We start from the raw sequence: 15,041 nt of genomic DNA, 5'->3' as shown, positions 1-15,041 counted from the left end.
CCACCTTTCTTGTTACTTCCAGGGCCCTGACGCCACTGAAACCTGAGAATTTCGTGTCCCAGCGTACCATGGTTATAGATGCGACTCTCTCCGGCCTCTCACCAGACCCCACCCCCCACTCCCTATCCCCAAAGAGGTCAAATTCTTTTTATTTTCTTAAAACTTTTTTTTTTTAACTTATTTCAACTTAGAAACGTCACAGTCTAAGAAGATGTGGGTAAGAGAGGAAAGGGCAACAGGAGATGGAGGGCTCAGCACTTTTGGAGGCCTGGCTGGTAGAATGCCCCTCTGGCATCTGTCTCCCCACAAGGCTGTGGAGGGGGTGGGTGGGTATTGGGAGAGGGAGGAGGGGTCAACCTCAGGGGCACTTCCGTTCCACGCACTGCTTCCCTCCCTCCTCGTATTCCTGCTTGGAGATCCACATCTGCTGGAACGTGCCCTGGGAAAAAGGGGTAACATAAGCTGTCAGGGTAGCCCAGCATCACCCCACACCCCTCTACACCACCACACCCATTCTTCCTCCTTACCTCTGTCCATTTCTCGCCTGTATCCCTCCTCCTTACTGGAAGATTTTAGGTGCTCTACCACTGAGCCACACCCCAGCCCCTTACGGGGGGGGGGGATTCTAGGCAGGTGCTCTAGCACTGAGCCACACCCCAGCCCCTCACGGGGGGGGGGGATTCTAGGCGGGTGCTCTATCTACCATTGTGTGATGACTGACCTACATGTATAGATGAAGGACAGGGCAACCTTGGGTGTCAATCTCTCCTTTCCATTTTGAGGCAGGCTCTCTGCTTTGCCAGACTAGCTGGCCCAGCAGCTTCAGGAGCCGCTCCTGTCTTCTCCCATTTTGTGATAAGAGCACTGAGATCGTACACAAATGCTCTCATGCTCAGTTTTATGTGGCTTCCAGGGACCCGAACACAGGTCCTCAAGCCTCTGCAGCAAGTGCTTTACCAGGAACCATCTTCTCAGCCCTCGTATTTATTTGTCTTTTATTTTGACAGAGTCTTACTGAGTTGCCCAGGCTGACCTTGACCTTGTGACTTTCCTGCCTCCCCTCCAAGAGTAGCTGGGATTTCACAGCCTCCACAGCCAGCTCCACATCTTCATTCCAACACCACCTGGCCACCTCCCTGCCACCCATCCCTGCTGCTCTTGAGGAGTCTGGTCCTCTGGATTTCACACTGTCTGTTCTCACGGATGGCTGCTCCACCTGAAGGCGGGTGTCTCCTGCTCACAGAGCAGCCTTCCTGGGTGACCTCATTGTCCCTGCCGCTCTCCAGTCTCTTGTTCCAGATACCCAGCTGTTTCTTGGCTACTTCCTCCTGAATACCCTTGACCTTAAACTTTCTATGCCCATAACTGAACTCATTATCCTCCTGCCCTGACCTGTTCCCCTTTGGTCTTTGTCCCCTCCCCTCCCCTGTCCTGTCCTTCCCTCCCTTTCCCTTCTTTTTCCTTTCCCTTTCCTCTTCTGTTCCCTTCCCCCAGCCCCCATCTTTCTTTCAACAGGCTGACCTTGAACTCTATGTAGCTGAGAACATGAATTCTATCCCCCAAACCCACATAGAAAAACAGGGTATGCTTTAATTCCAGCACTCAGGAGGAGGCAGAGGCAGGCAGATCTCTGTGCATTCGAGTCCAGCCTTGTTCATCTACAGAGCCAGTTCCAGAACAGGCTCCAAAGCTACAGAGAAACAACAAAACTGGGCACGATGGCATGCAGCTTTAACTCCAGCACGAGGAAGGCAGAGACAGGCCCATCCCTGAGGCTCACAGGCCACCCAGCCCATTCTGCCTAGTTCCTTTGGTCATACCACAGATCCCAGGTCATACCATGGTGAGACCCATGACACCTGTAATAACCATACCACTCTCCCATCCCAAATTCCAGAATGTCCCCTGTACTCACCGATGTCTCTACTTTCTGCCCCTCTGCTTCCCAATTTGCACCCTGCGGATGCCCCCAGTCTTCAGGGAGCACTCACTGATTGTGTTCGTGCCAAGAACATTTTTTTTTTTCTTTTTCAGGGCTGGGGTCATGTCTCAGTTAGCAAAGTGCTGGCTTTACAAACACAAGGACCTGAGATCATTCTCCAGAACCCATGTAAAAAATCTGTGCTGTAATCCCAGTGTCGGGGATGTAGGGACAGGATTTTTGTTTACTGGATAGCTGAATCAGAGACTTCCAGAACAGTGAGAGTATCTGTCTCAAAAAGCGAGGTGGAAGGCACAGCTCAGTTTGATCTCTGGCAACAGGGTCGTGCTATGTAGGCCTGGCTAGCCTTGAACTTGAAACCTTCTTGTCCCGGCCTCTCTAGTGCTGGGATTACAGGTGTGACTAGTACATGTTATTGAATAAAAATGGGCAACCGTCTGGAACTTCTCTCTGAATACTCAGTGGCACGCCCTTTTGGTCTCACCAATGAGGCCAAGATGGAGCCTCCAATCCAGGGGCTGAACTTGCGTTCCATGGTGCTGTTGCTGGCGATGAGCTTCAGCCGCATGCTCTGGGGGAGGAAAGGGGGCTGGGGGACATGGACATCTAGATTCTGGGAAGGGACAAGGCTTGGTGAGCAGGAGGGAGCCACAGGGGCAGGGGCTCTGAGCACTTCCATGTAGGGTAATCCAGAGGGATTGGGGGCAGGGTTCAAAGAACTAAGCCAGGATTGGAACCCAGGTACTCTGACTGGGGTGGGGTGGGATGGGCTCTTACCGGTGGGGTCTTCTGGGAAAGCTCCCGGTTAAGCCTGTCTGTGAAGCCCTGAAGCAGAGTGTTCCCACCGGTGACAATGACGCTGCCATAGAGACCCTGGGAGCAGGGACAAGGGTGAGTCTTCAGAGTGGATCCCTCCCTTCTTCCGTGTTAACCCCCGGCCCCTTAGCCCAGCCTGAGGTTCTGGCCTCACCGGGCGAATGTCAATGTCACACATGCCGATGCTGGTGGTAACCACGTGACCCACTCCCAGCATGGTGTTCCCAGACAGCCCCTGTGGACAGAGATGATGTGGACTTTGGGGACTCTGCCTCCCTGTCCCCCAAGCCCCTGTCATCCCAGACTCTCCCACCACACCTCTGGATGGAGGACTCCAACCAGTCCCACCCCAACCAGTACCCAGCACCCAGTCAAACCTTGACATTGGAGGGATCAAAAAGGCCCTCAGGGATCCGAAGTCTCTCAGCGCCATAGTCTGTGTTGTAGCCATTGGGCATTTCATAGTGCACAGTGGGCATTTGTGCAGCCACCCTGCCCGAGAAAGGAGCAAGACTCTGTCTGGCATGCTCGTGAAGGACTGCCAGGTGGACGCGCTAGAGGTTCCCATGAACCCCAGGTCTGTTTCCCACCCCCTTGCATCTTTGGTTTTTGAAATGGCATCTCATATAGCCCAGGCATGCCTCCAGCTCAATAAGGAGCAGAGGCTGGCCCTGAACTCCTGATCCTCCTGCCTCTGACTCCCAAGTGCTGGGTTTCAAGCTTGTTCCACTAAGACCCATAGATGTGGGACTGAGAATGTAACCTGGAGCTTTGTACATACGAGGCAAGCTGAGCTACAGTCCCAGTGCCCCTCCCCAACTTTTGAACGTCATCCTGCTGTGTAGGCCAGGCTAACCTGGGACTCTCCATCCTCCTGCCTCAGCCTTCCTGATTGCTGACATTACAGGACTTGCGGTGTGCTCACTATCCGCTGCAACCCTCTTTCCCACCCTGAGCACTCAACCCTACTCACTGTTCATCATAAGGGGAGTCAGACACCTGCAGCACGGAGGCCTGGAAGTCTTGGATCACCTCCTGAGAAGCAGGGAGGAGAGAGGTCTGGCTGCCCTGTCTCCATCTCAAGCATCCCCCCACTCCAGCCCACCCACAGCCCTACCCTCCCTCTCTCTAGTTATATAGCGGGAGGCCAGGGGCTGGGGGAAGTGGGAAGGGGGAGAGAAGCTCATTTCAGCTACAGCCTCACGTTACACATGTAGTTATGCCAGGACTTGGAGACTTGGGGTAGCTTCTCCTTCTTCTTCCAGTTTGGGGGGGCTCCCTCGCGTACAGGCTCCTGTGAGGACACAGTCTATAAGTGTCCTTTCCCAGCTGGCACTTGCCTGGCCCTTTGGCACATCTGCCTCCCTAGCAGTCCGCCAGCTCTGCAGCTGACCAGCTCGGTCTCCAAGGAGATGGAGTGTGCCTTGTCACCCTTCCCTAACGGCTGCGGCTGTGGCTGCGGCTGCGTTGTGAAGGGAAGACAGTGAGAAGCTGCCCCATATGTGAAATACACACTGCAGATACAATTAGAAGAGCCTGAATCAGGGATGGTGTTCAGTGGGTAGAGCACTTGCCTAGAGTGCAAGAAGCCCTGGGTTTCGTCCCAGCCCCAGCACACAGGAGGACTGAGGATTCAAAACCAACCTCAGTTACATCGTGAGTTTGAGGCCACCCTGGGCTATGTAAGATCCCACCTCAAAACACTGATTAAGGGATCCTCTTTCCTCATCTTGGAAGCTTTCCTATGATGCTCTGGGTCTCGTGGCTCTTCCCTGGCAGAGCCATGAAACCCAGAGCATGGCTCTGTTTTATTAGTTTTTGGTTTTTTGAGACCGGGTTTCTCTGTGTAGCTTTGTAGACCAGGCTGGCCTCGAACTCACAGAGATTGGCCTGCCTCTACCTCCCAAGTTCTGGGATTAAAGGTGTGCGCCACCACTCCCCAACCGGATGCTTTTTCTTGAGATGGGATTCATGTCGTCCATGCTGGCCTTCATACAGCCAAGGTTGATGCGGTACTGTGGACCCACATCAAGACCTTGTTAACTGAGAAAGAGTATGGCTGGTGTAGCTCAGGCTGGCCTCCAGCTCACTAAGTTCCCAGGGCTGACCTTGAACTCTTGACCCTCCTGCCACCATGCCTCAAGTGCTAGGATTATAGAGGTGCTTCACCACATTTGGTTTGAGAACTCGGATATGGCCCATCCCACTGGCCCTCACCCATTTGCTCTCAGCTGATTTTGTGGTCTCAGCCTGTCCCAGTCTCTGGAAAATGAGGAACTGGATCCATGATCTTCTAGGGGCTTTGCTCCACAATCTCATGGGTCAGGGGAACGATGGGCATAGGGCACATGCCAGGGCTATCGATGGCATCTCTGGACACAGCAATGGTCCTACCTTGGCTGCAATCATGTAAGGAGGGATGATGTCGATAGCCATCTCCTGGAAGAGTTCCCGGCACTGCATGGAGATGAAGTCCCCCGCCAGGGGTGACTTGACGATGCCTGAAAGAAGAGGCATTGTCCGAACCAGGCTTCTCCAGGCCACCCCGGAGCCCTGACAAGGTCCTACCTTGCTGTAGCACATAGCCATCATGGACTGGGATGGCTGTAGTATGGGTGGCCCCACTGTCCAGCACCAGGCCTGTGGAGCGTCCATTTGCAAAGCTGGCGTGGGATGGGTCAGTCAAAGAAACAGCGACAGTCAGGACCTGGGTCAGGCCTTGGTCCCTCTGTTTTCTCAGTGTAAAACCAATCCTAGTCTGCAAATATAACCTTTGATTTACTTTCTTTTTTGCATATGTGGGAGTGTATGTATGTGTGTGTGCATGTATGTACTTGCGTATGTGCAGAATCACCCATGATCACTCTTCTACCTGATTCGTTCAGGAAAGTGTTCTCAGTTAAATCCAGAGCTACTCTTGCTGGCTGCTATTTCCTGAAGCTGTATTTACAAGTAGGCCATCATGCCCACCAGGCATATATGTGGGTTTCTGAGGACCCGAACTCTGGTCCTCATATTTGTGTGGCAATTGCTTTAATTGCTGAGTTGTCCCCTGTGGGTACTGGAAATCAAACCTAGTTCCTCTACAGGAGTACAAGTACTCTTTTAATTGCTGAGCCATCGTTCCAGTCCCCCAACATACATAGATACATACATACATACATACACAGGTGTATACATACATACATACACACACACACATATATATGTCTCACTAAGTAGCTCAGGCTAGCCTGGAAGTCATTATGTAGCTCAGGCTGGCCTTAAACTAAAGCCTTGATCTCCCAAGCGCTAGAATTACAGGTTTGCATTTCCTAATCCAGTTTATGTGGAGCTGGGGACCAGAGCCTCAGACATGCTAGGATAACTAGTCTACATCCCCAGCCCTTTGTTCTTGGTTTTGGTAGCACAGGCCTTGAATTTTCCCTTCATCTCTTTCTTTAAGCCCTTTGGGTGCTGGGGTTCCAGGGACATGTGGTCCTGTTTTCTGTGGACTCCTTGAATTGGGGTCCCTGTCACTCCACACTTAGCACAGAGTTCATTGTACCACTTGTTCTGAAAAAAGACAACGGCCAAAATTGGCCTTTTGGGAAAGACCCACCTCCATGCCCATTCAGCCCCTGCTGTTTACTTGGCCCCACTCCTCCTGCTGAGGCTGACCTATGGAATAGGGAAGGGCCACTGACCTGTCCCCTCCCCCAGTCTTAAGCCTTCAGCCTAAGGGGTTTTCTGCACTTCCCACCCAAGATAGTGATCGCCAGGGAACCAGTCCCAGTGCCACCCAGCTCAGCACATCTCACACACACCCCACCCTGGCCCTCCACCCAGCAGAGCTGCCAAACCATAGGATACGCTGTGAGCACAGCTGTCTTGCATAAGAAGAAGGCAGGAATGTTGTACTGCTCAAACATCAGCTCTGTCAACTTCTCCCGCTTGGCCCGAGTGTTCCACTGTGAAGAGAACACAGGAGGAAGAGACCAGATGGAGGCACAGCCAGGGTGTGTGAGGGTGTGTGTGTGCAGTGTGTGTATGTACACATGTGCAGGCATACACAGCAACAGAGGCGCTCATAGGAACAAACACACATATATAGACATTGCTATACACCCATTTTACATGCATGCATGTAAACAGATACATGGATTCACAGACACAAGTGTGCATATAGATGCAAACACTCCCATACACACATTCACATACATTGTACATGCATGCACATAAACATATACACATAACTTAGACTAGGAAACAGGTCAGGGCACTTGATCCCACACACCTTTACGATATAAGAACTATAAGGAGTTTTATTAGATTTTTTTTGTTGTTCTGGGGTGAAAACCTGTGGCCTGGTGCATTGGAGACAAACACTGTAACATCGACCGACCGGTGTCCTCAGCTCTATTTTGTTTTAGACTTTAGTTTATTTTGACACAAGATATAACTGTGTAGCCCAAACTTGCCTCAAATTGTTAATCTTCCTGCTAGGGTCTTCCAAGTGTTGATGTAGCAGGTATACATCACCATGCCTGGTTAAGAATGTTATTTTCCCATTTATTTATTTGTTTATTTAGTGTGTATGTTCATGTACATGTGTGTATGTGTGTGTGTATGTGTGTGTGTGTGTCTGTCTGTCTCTCTCTCTTTCTATGCATATGTATAAGGAGGCCAGCAATTGAAAAAGGTGTCCACCTCAACCACTCTCCACCATGTTTTGAGGCAAAGTCTCTCATTGAACTTGAAGTTCACCAATTTTACGAGGCTTGTTAGCTAGTAAACCCCAGAAATTTCATATCTCACCTCCCCAGAGCTGGAGTTACAGGTGCCTGTTGCTGCGCTCAGCATTTTTTTTACACAGGTGCTTTGGATTGAAGTCAGGTCCTCAGACATCTGTGGCAAACTCAGGCTCCCTCCCCCCCCCCCTCCAGCCACCTCCCTGTTTGTTTTGTTTTTCAGATAAGAACCCCTTGTGGCCCAGGGTGGCCTTAAACTTGATACTTAGCTGAGGATGTTCTTGAACTTTTGATCCTCCTGCCTCATCTCCTGAGTACTGGAGTTGTGGGCATGCAGTTTATGTGGTGTTTGGAGTGCACAGCTTCCTGGGTGCTAGCCCAGTGCTCTACCAACTGAGTTCTTAGTGGGGCTGGATCTGGAGTCTCCATCCTTCCATGCCTGGCTTGGTGCTTTTCCTTGTACACACTCTACACCCCAGCCTCTTCCAGGTTCCACCCCCATCCTAACTGTCTCAGACACTAAGGTGCAGGAGAAGATGATTTCTGGGTAACAACAGGAGACTGAATACAAATATCTAATTTTCCACCTCCCAAGATCCCAGCAAAAACAGGGACATGTTTAAAAGACACAAACCTACAAAAGCCAGCAAGCACACAGAGAGATGTGCCACTAGGGACATGCAAATCTAGCATCATTAGTCACTGGAGAAATGCAAATCAAAAGCATAATGAGGTCCTCCTTCACACCTACATAGACAATGTTGGTAATTAAAAACCAGAAAGGCGGGGCTGGTGAGATGGCTCAGCTGGTAAAAGTACTTGCTGCCAAGCCTAATGGTCTGAGTTCAATCCCCAGGATCCACATGAGGGACGGAGAGGACCGGCTCCTGTAAGTTGTCCTCTGACCTCCATGTGTGTGCCATGGCACGCAGGTGCCAACATACATACACAATGAACAAATCAATGCCCCCCATATAAAAACTAGAAAGCTATATGCTGATGAGAAATTGGGACACTCTCATCCCTGGTGGGACCACTGCAGAATGTAGTTATTGGTCCCTCAAAATATATAATAGAGAAGTTCCACAGGGCCCAGTGACTCCAGTCCTGGTTATGTACCCAAAAGAAATAAAAACAAGGGGCTGGAGAGAAGGCTCAGTGGTTAGGGACTCTTGCTGCTCTTGCCAAGGATCCAGGTTTGGTTCCCAGCACAAACACAGAGGCTCACAATGATCTATAGGTATCCTGTGCTCTCTTCTAGCATCCATAGGCACCAGGCATGGCCATAGTGCATACACATACATGTAGGCTAAATGCTAATACACATAAAATAAGACAGATAATCTTTTTTAAAAAATGAAAACAAGTACTAGAGGAAATCTCAGCACATGAGTACCAATAGCAACACCTTTCACAACAGCTGGTGGATGGACACATGACTGGACGGCTGGATATGTAAACTGTGGTGTATCTTTGAAGGGGACTATTACTTACCCACCACAAAAAAAAAAAATGAAATGCTGATAAGTACTATGACACAGATAACATAAAAATATGCTAAAGTAAACAAATGCAGGTACAAGACAGTTGGCAGCTCCGTGGTAGAAGGCATGCCTGGCATGCCAGACTCTTAGCCTCAATCTCCACTCCCCAAAAGTATACTGACACCAAAAGTCATATTGTGTGATTCTGATGTTATGAAACACCCTGAGCAGATATCTGTTTAGGGACAGAAGAAGCCAGGTGCAGTGATGCATAGCTGTAATTCCAGCACTAGGAAGATGAGGCAGGATAGTGACTTTGAGCCTAAACCAGGTTATGTAATGAGTTCCAGATCACACAGTAAACTATTTAACACTTGGACTGTGGTCCACTCAAGCTCCCCAAGTTGATTCTTCAAAGAAATATGTGAGGACCCCTGACCCTTGACACAGATGGAAGTGAAAACTTCATACTGAGAACTGAATGACACCATGTATTTTGAGGACCCCCCCCCACCCCATGCCTTCACTGGGCTCCAAGAAACAGGCAATCAGACAAATCCCTGGGGTAGAAATATGTGACACCACATTAAAAAAATTAGGGGCTGGAGAGATGGCTCAGCTGTTGAGAGCATCTGCTGCTCTTGCGGAGGACCCACACTTGGCCCCCACACTTGGTCACGTGGGACTGCTCACAGCCAGCAATAACTCCAGTTCCAAGTGATTCGACATCTTTTGGACTCCATGGGAACTTGCACACGTGAGCATACCCAAACACAGACACATTTGAATACACATAATTAAAAATAACATAAATAATATTATGAAATAAGACAAATGTTTTTAAAATAATGAGTTAGCCAGGCAGTGGTTGCACACACCTTTAGTCTCAGTGCTTGGGAGGAAGAGGCAGGTGGATCTCTGTGAATTCAAGGCCAACCTGGTTTACAAAGCCAGTTCCAGGACAGCAAAGGCTGTTACACAGTGAAATCCTCTCTCAAAAAGCCCCCAACAGTAATAATAATAATAATAATAATAATAATAATAATAATAATTTAGTTAATTTAATTAAAATGTAATTTAGGGCTGGACAGTTAGCTCAGCATAGATATATACTTGTTGCTCTTGCAGAGGACCTGGTTTCGATTCCTGGCACTCTCATGGCAGCTCACAATCATTGGTAACTCCGGTCCTAGGGGATCTAACACCTTCTTCTGACCTCCAGGGGCACAAGCCACACACATGGTGCACATACATACATGCAAGCAAAACACTCATACACACAAAATGATTTTTACACATCTAAAATTTTTTCAATATAATTAAAACATTTATAAAGATGCAAAAGCATAGATTCCTCTCCAAACTCCCTCCTCAAATAGTCTCATGGCAAAGAATACAGAAAGCTCCACACTTCTTACACAGGAATTCTCTCTCTTTTTAAATGTACCATTCTTAAACAAAGGCAGGCGACACACTTGCATCTTCTAAAAGTCTCTGAAATAAGATGGATGCTAAACTATGGCAGGAAAAACAGTGGAAGAAGGAAGATTCCTAACAACAAATTAGTGATGTCTCTATAAAGGAACGTGATCTCAGACCCACAAAACAAGAACAAGATACTCCAAACAAGAACATTTATAGGAATGTGTCCTGGTAGTATGGCCTTTGCCTAGAATTCTTGAGGCCCTAATTTCAATCACCAGCATCCCCCCAGGAAAATAAAAACAGCCTTCAGATGTTTTCAGGCTCCAGTCATTTAAAAAGAAGGGAATTGAAAAGAACATTTGTGGAGCGTAAAAGAGCTTGTAGAGATTAAGGACACAGGCACAGATATGATAAACTTAGTAAAATGGATGGACAAGACAAAGTCTTGGAAATTAGAAGAAAAGGTAATGATTTAAAAAAAGGAAGGACCTGGCAGTAGTGGTGCATGCCTTTGATCCCAGCACTTGAGAGGCAGAGGCAGGTGGATCTCTGTGAGTTCCAGGCCAGCATGGTCTACAAAGTGAGTTCCAGGACAGCCAGGACTGTTTCACAGAGAAACCCTGTCAAGAAACAAACAAACAAACAAAAAACTAGAAAAAAAATTATAAGAAAATTAGGGGACCAATTTAGGGGTTGCAAATTCTAAGCAATGAAATTTCCCAAAAGTGGAAGCAAAGGAAATGGAGAGAAAAAATAGTAAAAACACAATTTAAAATGTTTTACTCAGTGGGCCAATGGATGCTTGCCACCAAACCTGGTGGCCTAATTTGATTTGTGGATCCTACATGGTGAAAGAGAAGAACCAGGTCCTACAAGTTGTCCTCTGATGTCCGCTATGACCCTCAAACATATACTCACACACATAATAAAAAACACAGCTACACATATAGATGAGACAATGGTATAAAATGTTTTTCACTTGACTGAAAAGCAAATGTTTCCAGAACAATTTTTTCTGTTTCTTTTTTTTTTTTTTTTGTTTTGATTTGGTTGGGTTTTTCAAGGAAGGGTTTCACTTTGTTACCTTGGATATCCTCAAACTCACTCTATAGACCAGGCTGGCCTTGAACTCACAGAGATCCACCTGCCTCTGCCTCCCAAGTGCAGGGACTAAAGGTATGTGCCACCACTGCCCTGCCCAGTGGTTTCCAGAACAATTAATGTAATATGCAAACATCATTAAATATCATGGTGAAGTTTTACAACACTCAGGATGGAGTGAAAAATTCTACTTGTGTGCGGGAGACCCCATTAAGATGGTTCTAGTCTTCTCAATATGAACAGAAGATGTTCAAGGACAGCAAAAGGCAAGGTTTTCAGGAGCTGAAGAAAAATGTCTTGGAGTATGATACCTAGCTAAACTACCAATGCGCAGTCTCAAAGGAAATACTTCTTGTGATCTAAGTAGCTACTAAAGGACCTGCTCCATGAAAACAAAGTAGTGATCAAGGAGTCAAGTCATAGGTACCCCCACTTTTCTTAGAAGAAAAACAAAGAGATTCTGCTAGGAAGATGCTAATATAACAACTATTTCCCAAATTTAAGCCAAAGTGGAACGTGTCAGTGGGCTCTGAGAGAGATTTCTTCAATGAGACAAAATTAATAGAATATTTCATGGAATTAGTGTCTTGAGAAAACACATAGATATCTGATGGGTAACCTAAGGTTACACTGATAAATAGAAAAATTAAGTAAAATAGAAACAATTCTTAGATCTGGGGAAGACAAAAGTTGTATGAAAATGAAAAAATAACCATGCCTGACTCAGCTCTTATTAGCCTGCAAGATATAAGAGTAGAAACTCTGTTTGTTTTTAAATTGAGACAGGGGTTCTCTATGTAACAGCTCTAGCTGTCTTGTAGCTGCTTTGTAGACCAGATTGACCTTGAGTTTACAGAGACTCCCCCTGACTCTGCCTTCCAGGACTGGGATTAAAGGTTAGGGATGAGGCTTCTGAGAGAGACTCATGCTCTAGTAGATGGTCTCACACCCACGCACATAGAGAGGTTACTAAAAAATGAGAAGTACTAAGTGGACCCAGTCTTTTGTTTTTGTTTTTTAAAGCACATGAATTTGGGAGACCAAAGGTAGGAGAAATAAGGGAATAACTGGAGGAGAGAGATGTTGTGTATTTAATAAAAAACACATTATAGGCATGTATGAAATTCTCAACAACCAAAAAAAAATATATGAGGAAATAGGTATATTTTTTTTGTTTTTGTTTTTTAAAAACTGAGTCTCTTTATGTAGTCCTGACTGTCCTGGAACTCAATGAATAGCTGATCGTCCTGCCTCTGCCTTGTGAGTGCTGGGATTACAGGCTTACCCTCTTTTCCTTCAGTAGCAGGGACTGAACCTGGAGCCTCCTACATGCCAGGCAAGCACTCTACCAACTGAGCTACATTGGTAATATGTGTATATATAGCAATGACCCAGAAGTTAAGTATATGTGAACAACAACGGGCAATGGAGTGGATGGAGCTGGAAGAGAGAAGGCGGGGATGGAGAGTAAGCCAGGGAGGAAGGCATGTGACTGAAGATGACAGGGTGACAAGGAAAATTCTGGAAAAGAAGGCGAAGTGACTGATAGTGGTGGCTCCAAGTTAGAGGTGATGGTGGATAGGATGTGTCACCAGGGACCCAGGGGCTGATGTGGGTCTGGATGAGGCACTCACCGGAGCCTCCGACATGAGTACTGGGTGCAGGTTTGGCTCAGACTTGACATGTTTGCTGTAGGTATGATCCAGGATGGCTCTGAAGCACTCCCAGTCCTCAACTAGGGACATAGGACCAGCGTTGAGAGATAGATGGGAAGGTGGGAAGGAAGGCAAGGATCAGCAACAGGAAGTAAAGGAGGGAGGGAGGCCAAATCTAGAGGTAGCTGAATCCAACTTCAGCTGACAAGCACCCCCTCCCTTAAGTTCCAGAATTCTGGAGGGTCCTGGTCTGAGAGCCCTGTAGGGAGCAGTGAGGAGGTTCTTGGGGCTTGGGCAGCAGCAAGCAAGACTCTGTGGATGTGGAGATCTGTGTCCACACGTGGTGGTGGTGGGAGCTGCCAGTCTGTTACAGAAGGTGATGCACGGGGGCCCCTTACTCATGCCATTCTTGAGGGGCGACATGACTTCTGCTCCATCCCGGGGCACGTGCAGGGCATTGGTGTCGATGTGGAAAATCTTCCCTTTCTTCTCTTTCTCCCCCTCCAGCTCCAGCCCGCCCCCCTCTTCAGCGGCCAGCAGCCCCACAGTGGTGGGGAAGTCAGCCTGGGAATGAGGAACATGAGTGGGGAGCCCAGTTACTCCCTCCTTTTTTAGAGACAGGGTCTCACTATGAAGCCCCAGCTGGCCCGGCACTCTTTGTAGCTAGTCTAGGCTGGTCACAAATTTACAGAGATCCGAGTGCTGGGATTAAAGGAATGTGCCACCATGCCCAGCTTGATCACCCCTTTTAGCCCCTTGTCCAACTGCACTCAAGGCCCTTAGCCACCCCTGGGCTTCCTCCCCTGTCTCCACTCAGGGTGAGCTACTTGGACTGAACTGTGCAAGCCTGTTCATAGGCCGACCCACCTGGCAGAGGATGTCCCAGCCCCAGGGATTTGGGGAGGGGACTGGAAGGCTCACCTTGGGGCAGTCCTCCCCAGCGTACCCAGCTCGAACTGAGAAGGAGCCAATGTCAAAGACGAGCGCCCCCACCTCATCTGTACAAGGAGACAGGTGTGTGAGGAGACCTCTCCCAAACTGTCCCCTAAATAGCTTGGAGATGAGTCTGGGGGTATAGCCACCATTTGAACTTCAGCATGGTAGGTGGGAGATCCACCTAGACATGAGGGCATTCTGGAAGTGGACGATCAAAGCCACCAGAGTTCCCTCTTGCCTAGTGGCTTGGCAGGGGCTGGGAGGCAGTGCACGCTTGGGAACCCCAGGAGGATGGAAAGCAGACCCAAACCTCAGGCTGGACCTGATGCTGTTCGGAGGTGACAGGCCCAGGGATGCTCAGGGCTTGGGACGCGCGGGTTCGGGATGCAGGGCCGTAGACCAGGCCGAGAGCCCGGTGCCCCAGGCCGGCTCACCTCCGCCGTAGACGCCCCCGCTCATAGTGCCCTCTCTACGCGGCTCGCGGCCCGTGGGCGGCGGCGGGATCAGCACCGAGGTGGCCGGACAGCTCCCGGGATCCCGGGAGGGGAGGGGCGCAGCGGCGACCAATCAGAAGGCTGGTTCCCCCACCCCCAACGGCGCGGCCGATTGGTTACAAAGACAGACAATAACCCGGCTGGGGGCCGCCGCTTTAAAGGGGCAGCGGCTTCTTCATGCCGAGGTTGGGAGGCAGTGAGGGTCCAACAGCAAGAACCCTAGAGACTAGCTCAAGACACAGAAAGTAGGGAAGAGATGGAGATTGGAACTCCACAGGGTGATGGATGAAATGGGATCCCCTGATGACATGCGACACACACCCCCCTCCCGCACCGCACCCCTCGTTTCCTTGGTGATTTTTATTTTTTAATTTTTTAAAAATGCAATTAAAGGAGAGGTCGCCAGCACAATCTGTCCCCAGAATCCTGAGCCACAGTCTACCAAAGAGAGATGGGGA

General features: G+C 48.8%; 1 protein-coding gene across 1 annotated transcript; it reads right to left on the bottom strand.

Annotated features, from left to right (window-relative positions):
• Window positions 1-179: 179 nt before the first annotated feature.
• On the bottom strand, window positions 180-14,614 carry Actl6b (actin like 6B). The gene is made up of 14 exons (XM_051205323.1): window positions 14,524-14,614; window positions 14,075-14,151; window positions 13,552-13,717; window positions 13,133-13,233; window positions 6,611-6,708; window positions 5,327-5,421; window positions 5,153-5,259; window positions 3,963-4,052; window positions 3,732-3,793; window positions 3,136-3,250; window positions 2,913-2,993; window positions 2,720-2,815; window positions 2,427-2,513; window positions 180-439 (listed from the first exon to the last, which is right to left on the bottom strand). The coding sequence occupies exons 1-14, from the start codon at window positions 14,546-14,548 to the stop codon at window positions 359-361; spliced, it is 1,281 nt and encodes a 426-aa protein (XP_051061280.1). The 5' UTR covers window positions 14,549-14,614; the 3' UTR covers window positions 180-358.
• Between the last annotated feature and the right edge of the window lie 427 nt (window positions 14,615-15,041).

This window comes from Phodopus roborovskii, unplaced genomic scaffold, assembly GCF_943737965.1.
Source record: "Phodopus roborovskii unplaced genomic scaffold, PHOROB, whole genome shotgun sequence".
In the NCBI taxonomy this organism is placed as follows: Eukaryota; Metazoa; Chordata; class Mammalia; order Rodentia; family Cricetidae; genus Phodopus; species Phodopus roborovskii.
Note: the sequence above shows the minus strand (reverse complement) of the source record. Positions and strands in the feature narration are given on the sequence as shown.

Excerpts from the sequence above, each read along its gene's own strand:
- Actl6b (XM_051205323.1), bottom strand. The coding sequence starts at position 14,548 with ATGAGCGGGGGCGTCTACGGCGGAG. Across the intron at positions 3,794-3,962 it reads GGCATAACTACATGTGTAAC|GAGGTGATCCAAGACTTCCA; the intron begins GTGAGGCTGTAG and ends CCTGCTTCTCAG. Across the intron at positions 2,514-2,719 it reads TTTCCCAGAAGACCCCACCG|AGCATGCGGCTGAAGCTCAT; the intron begins GTAAGAGCCCAT and ends TTCCTCCCCCAG.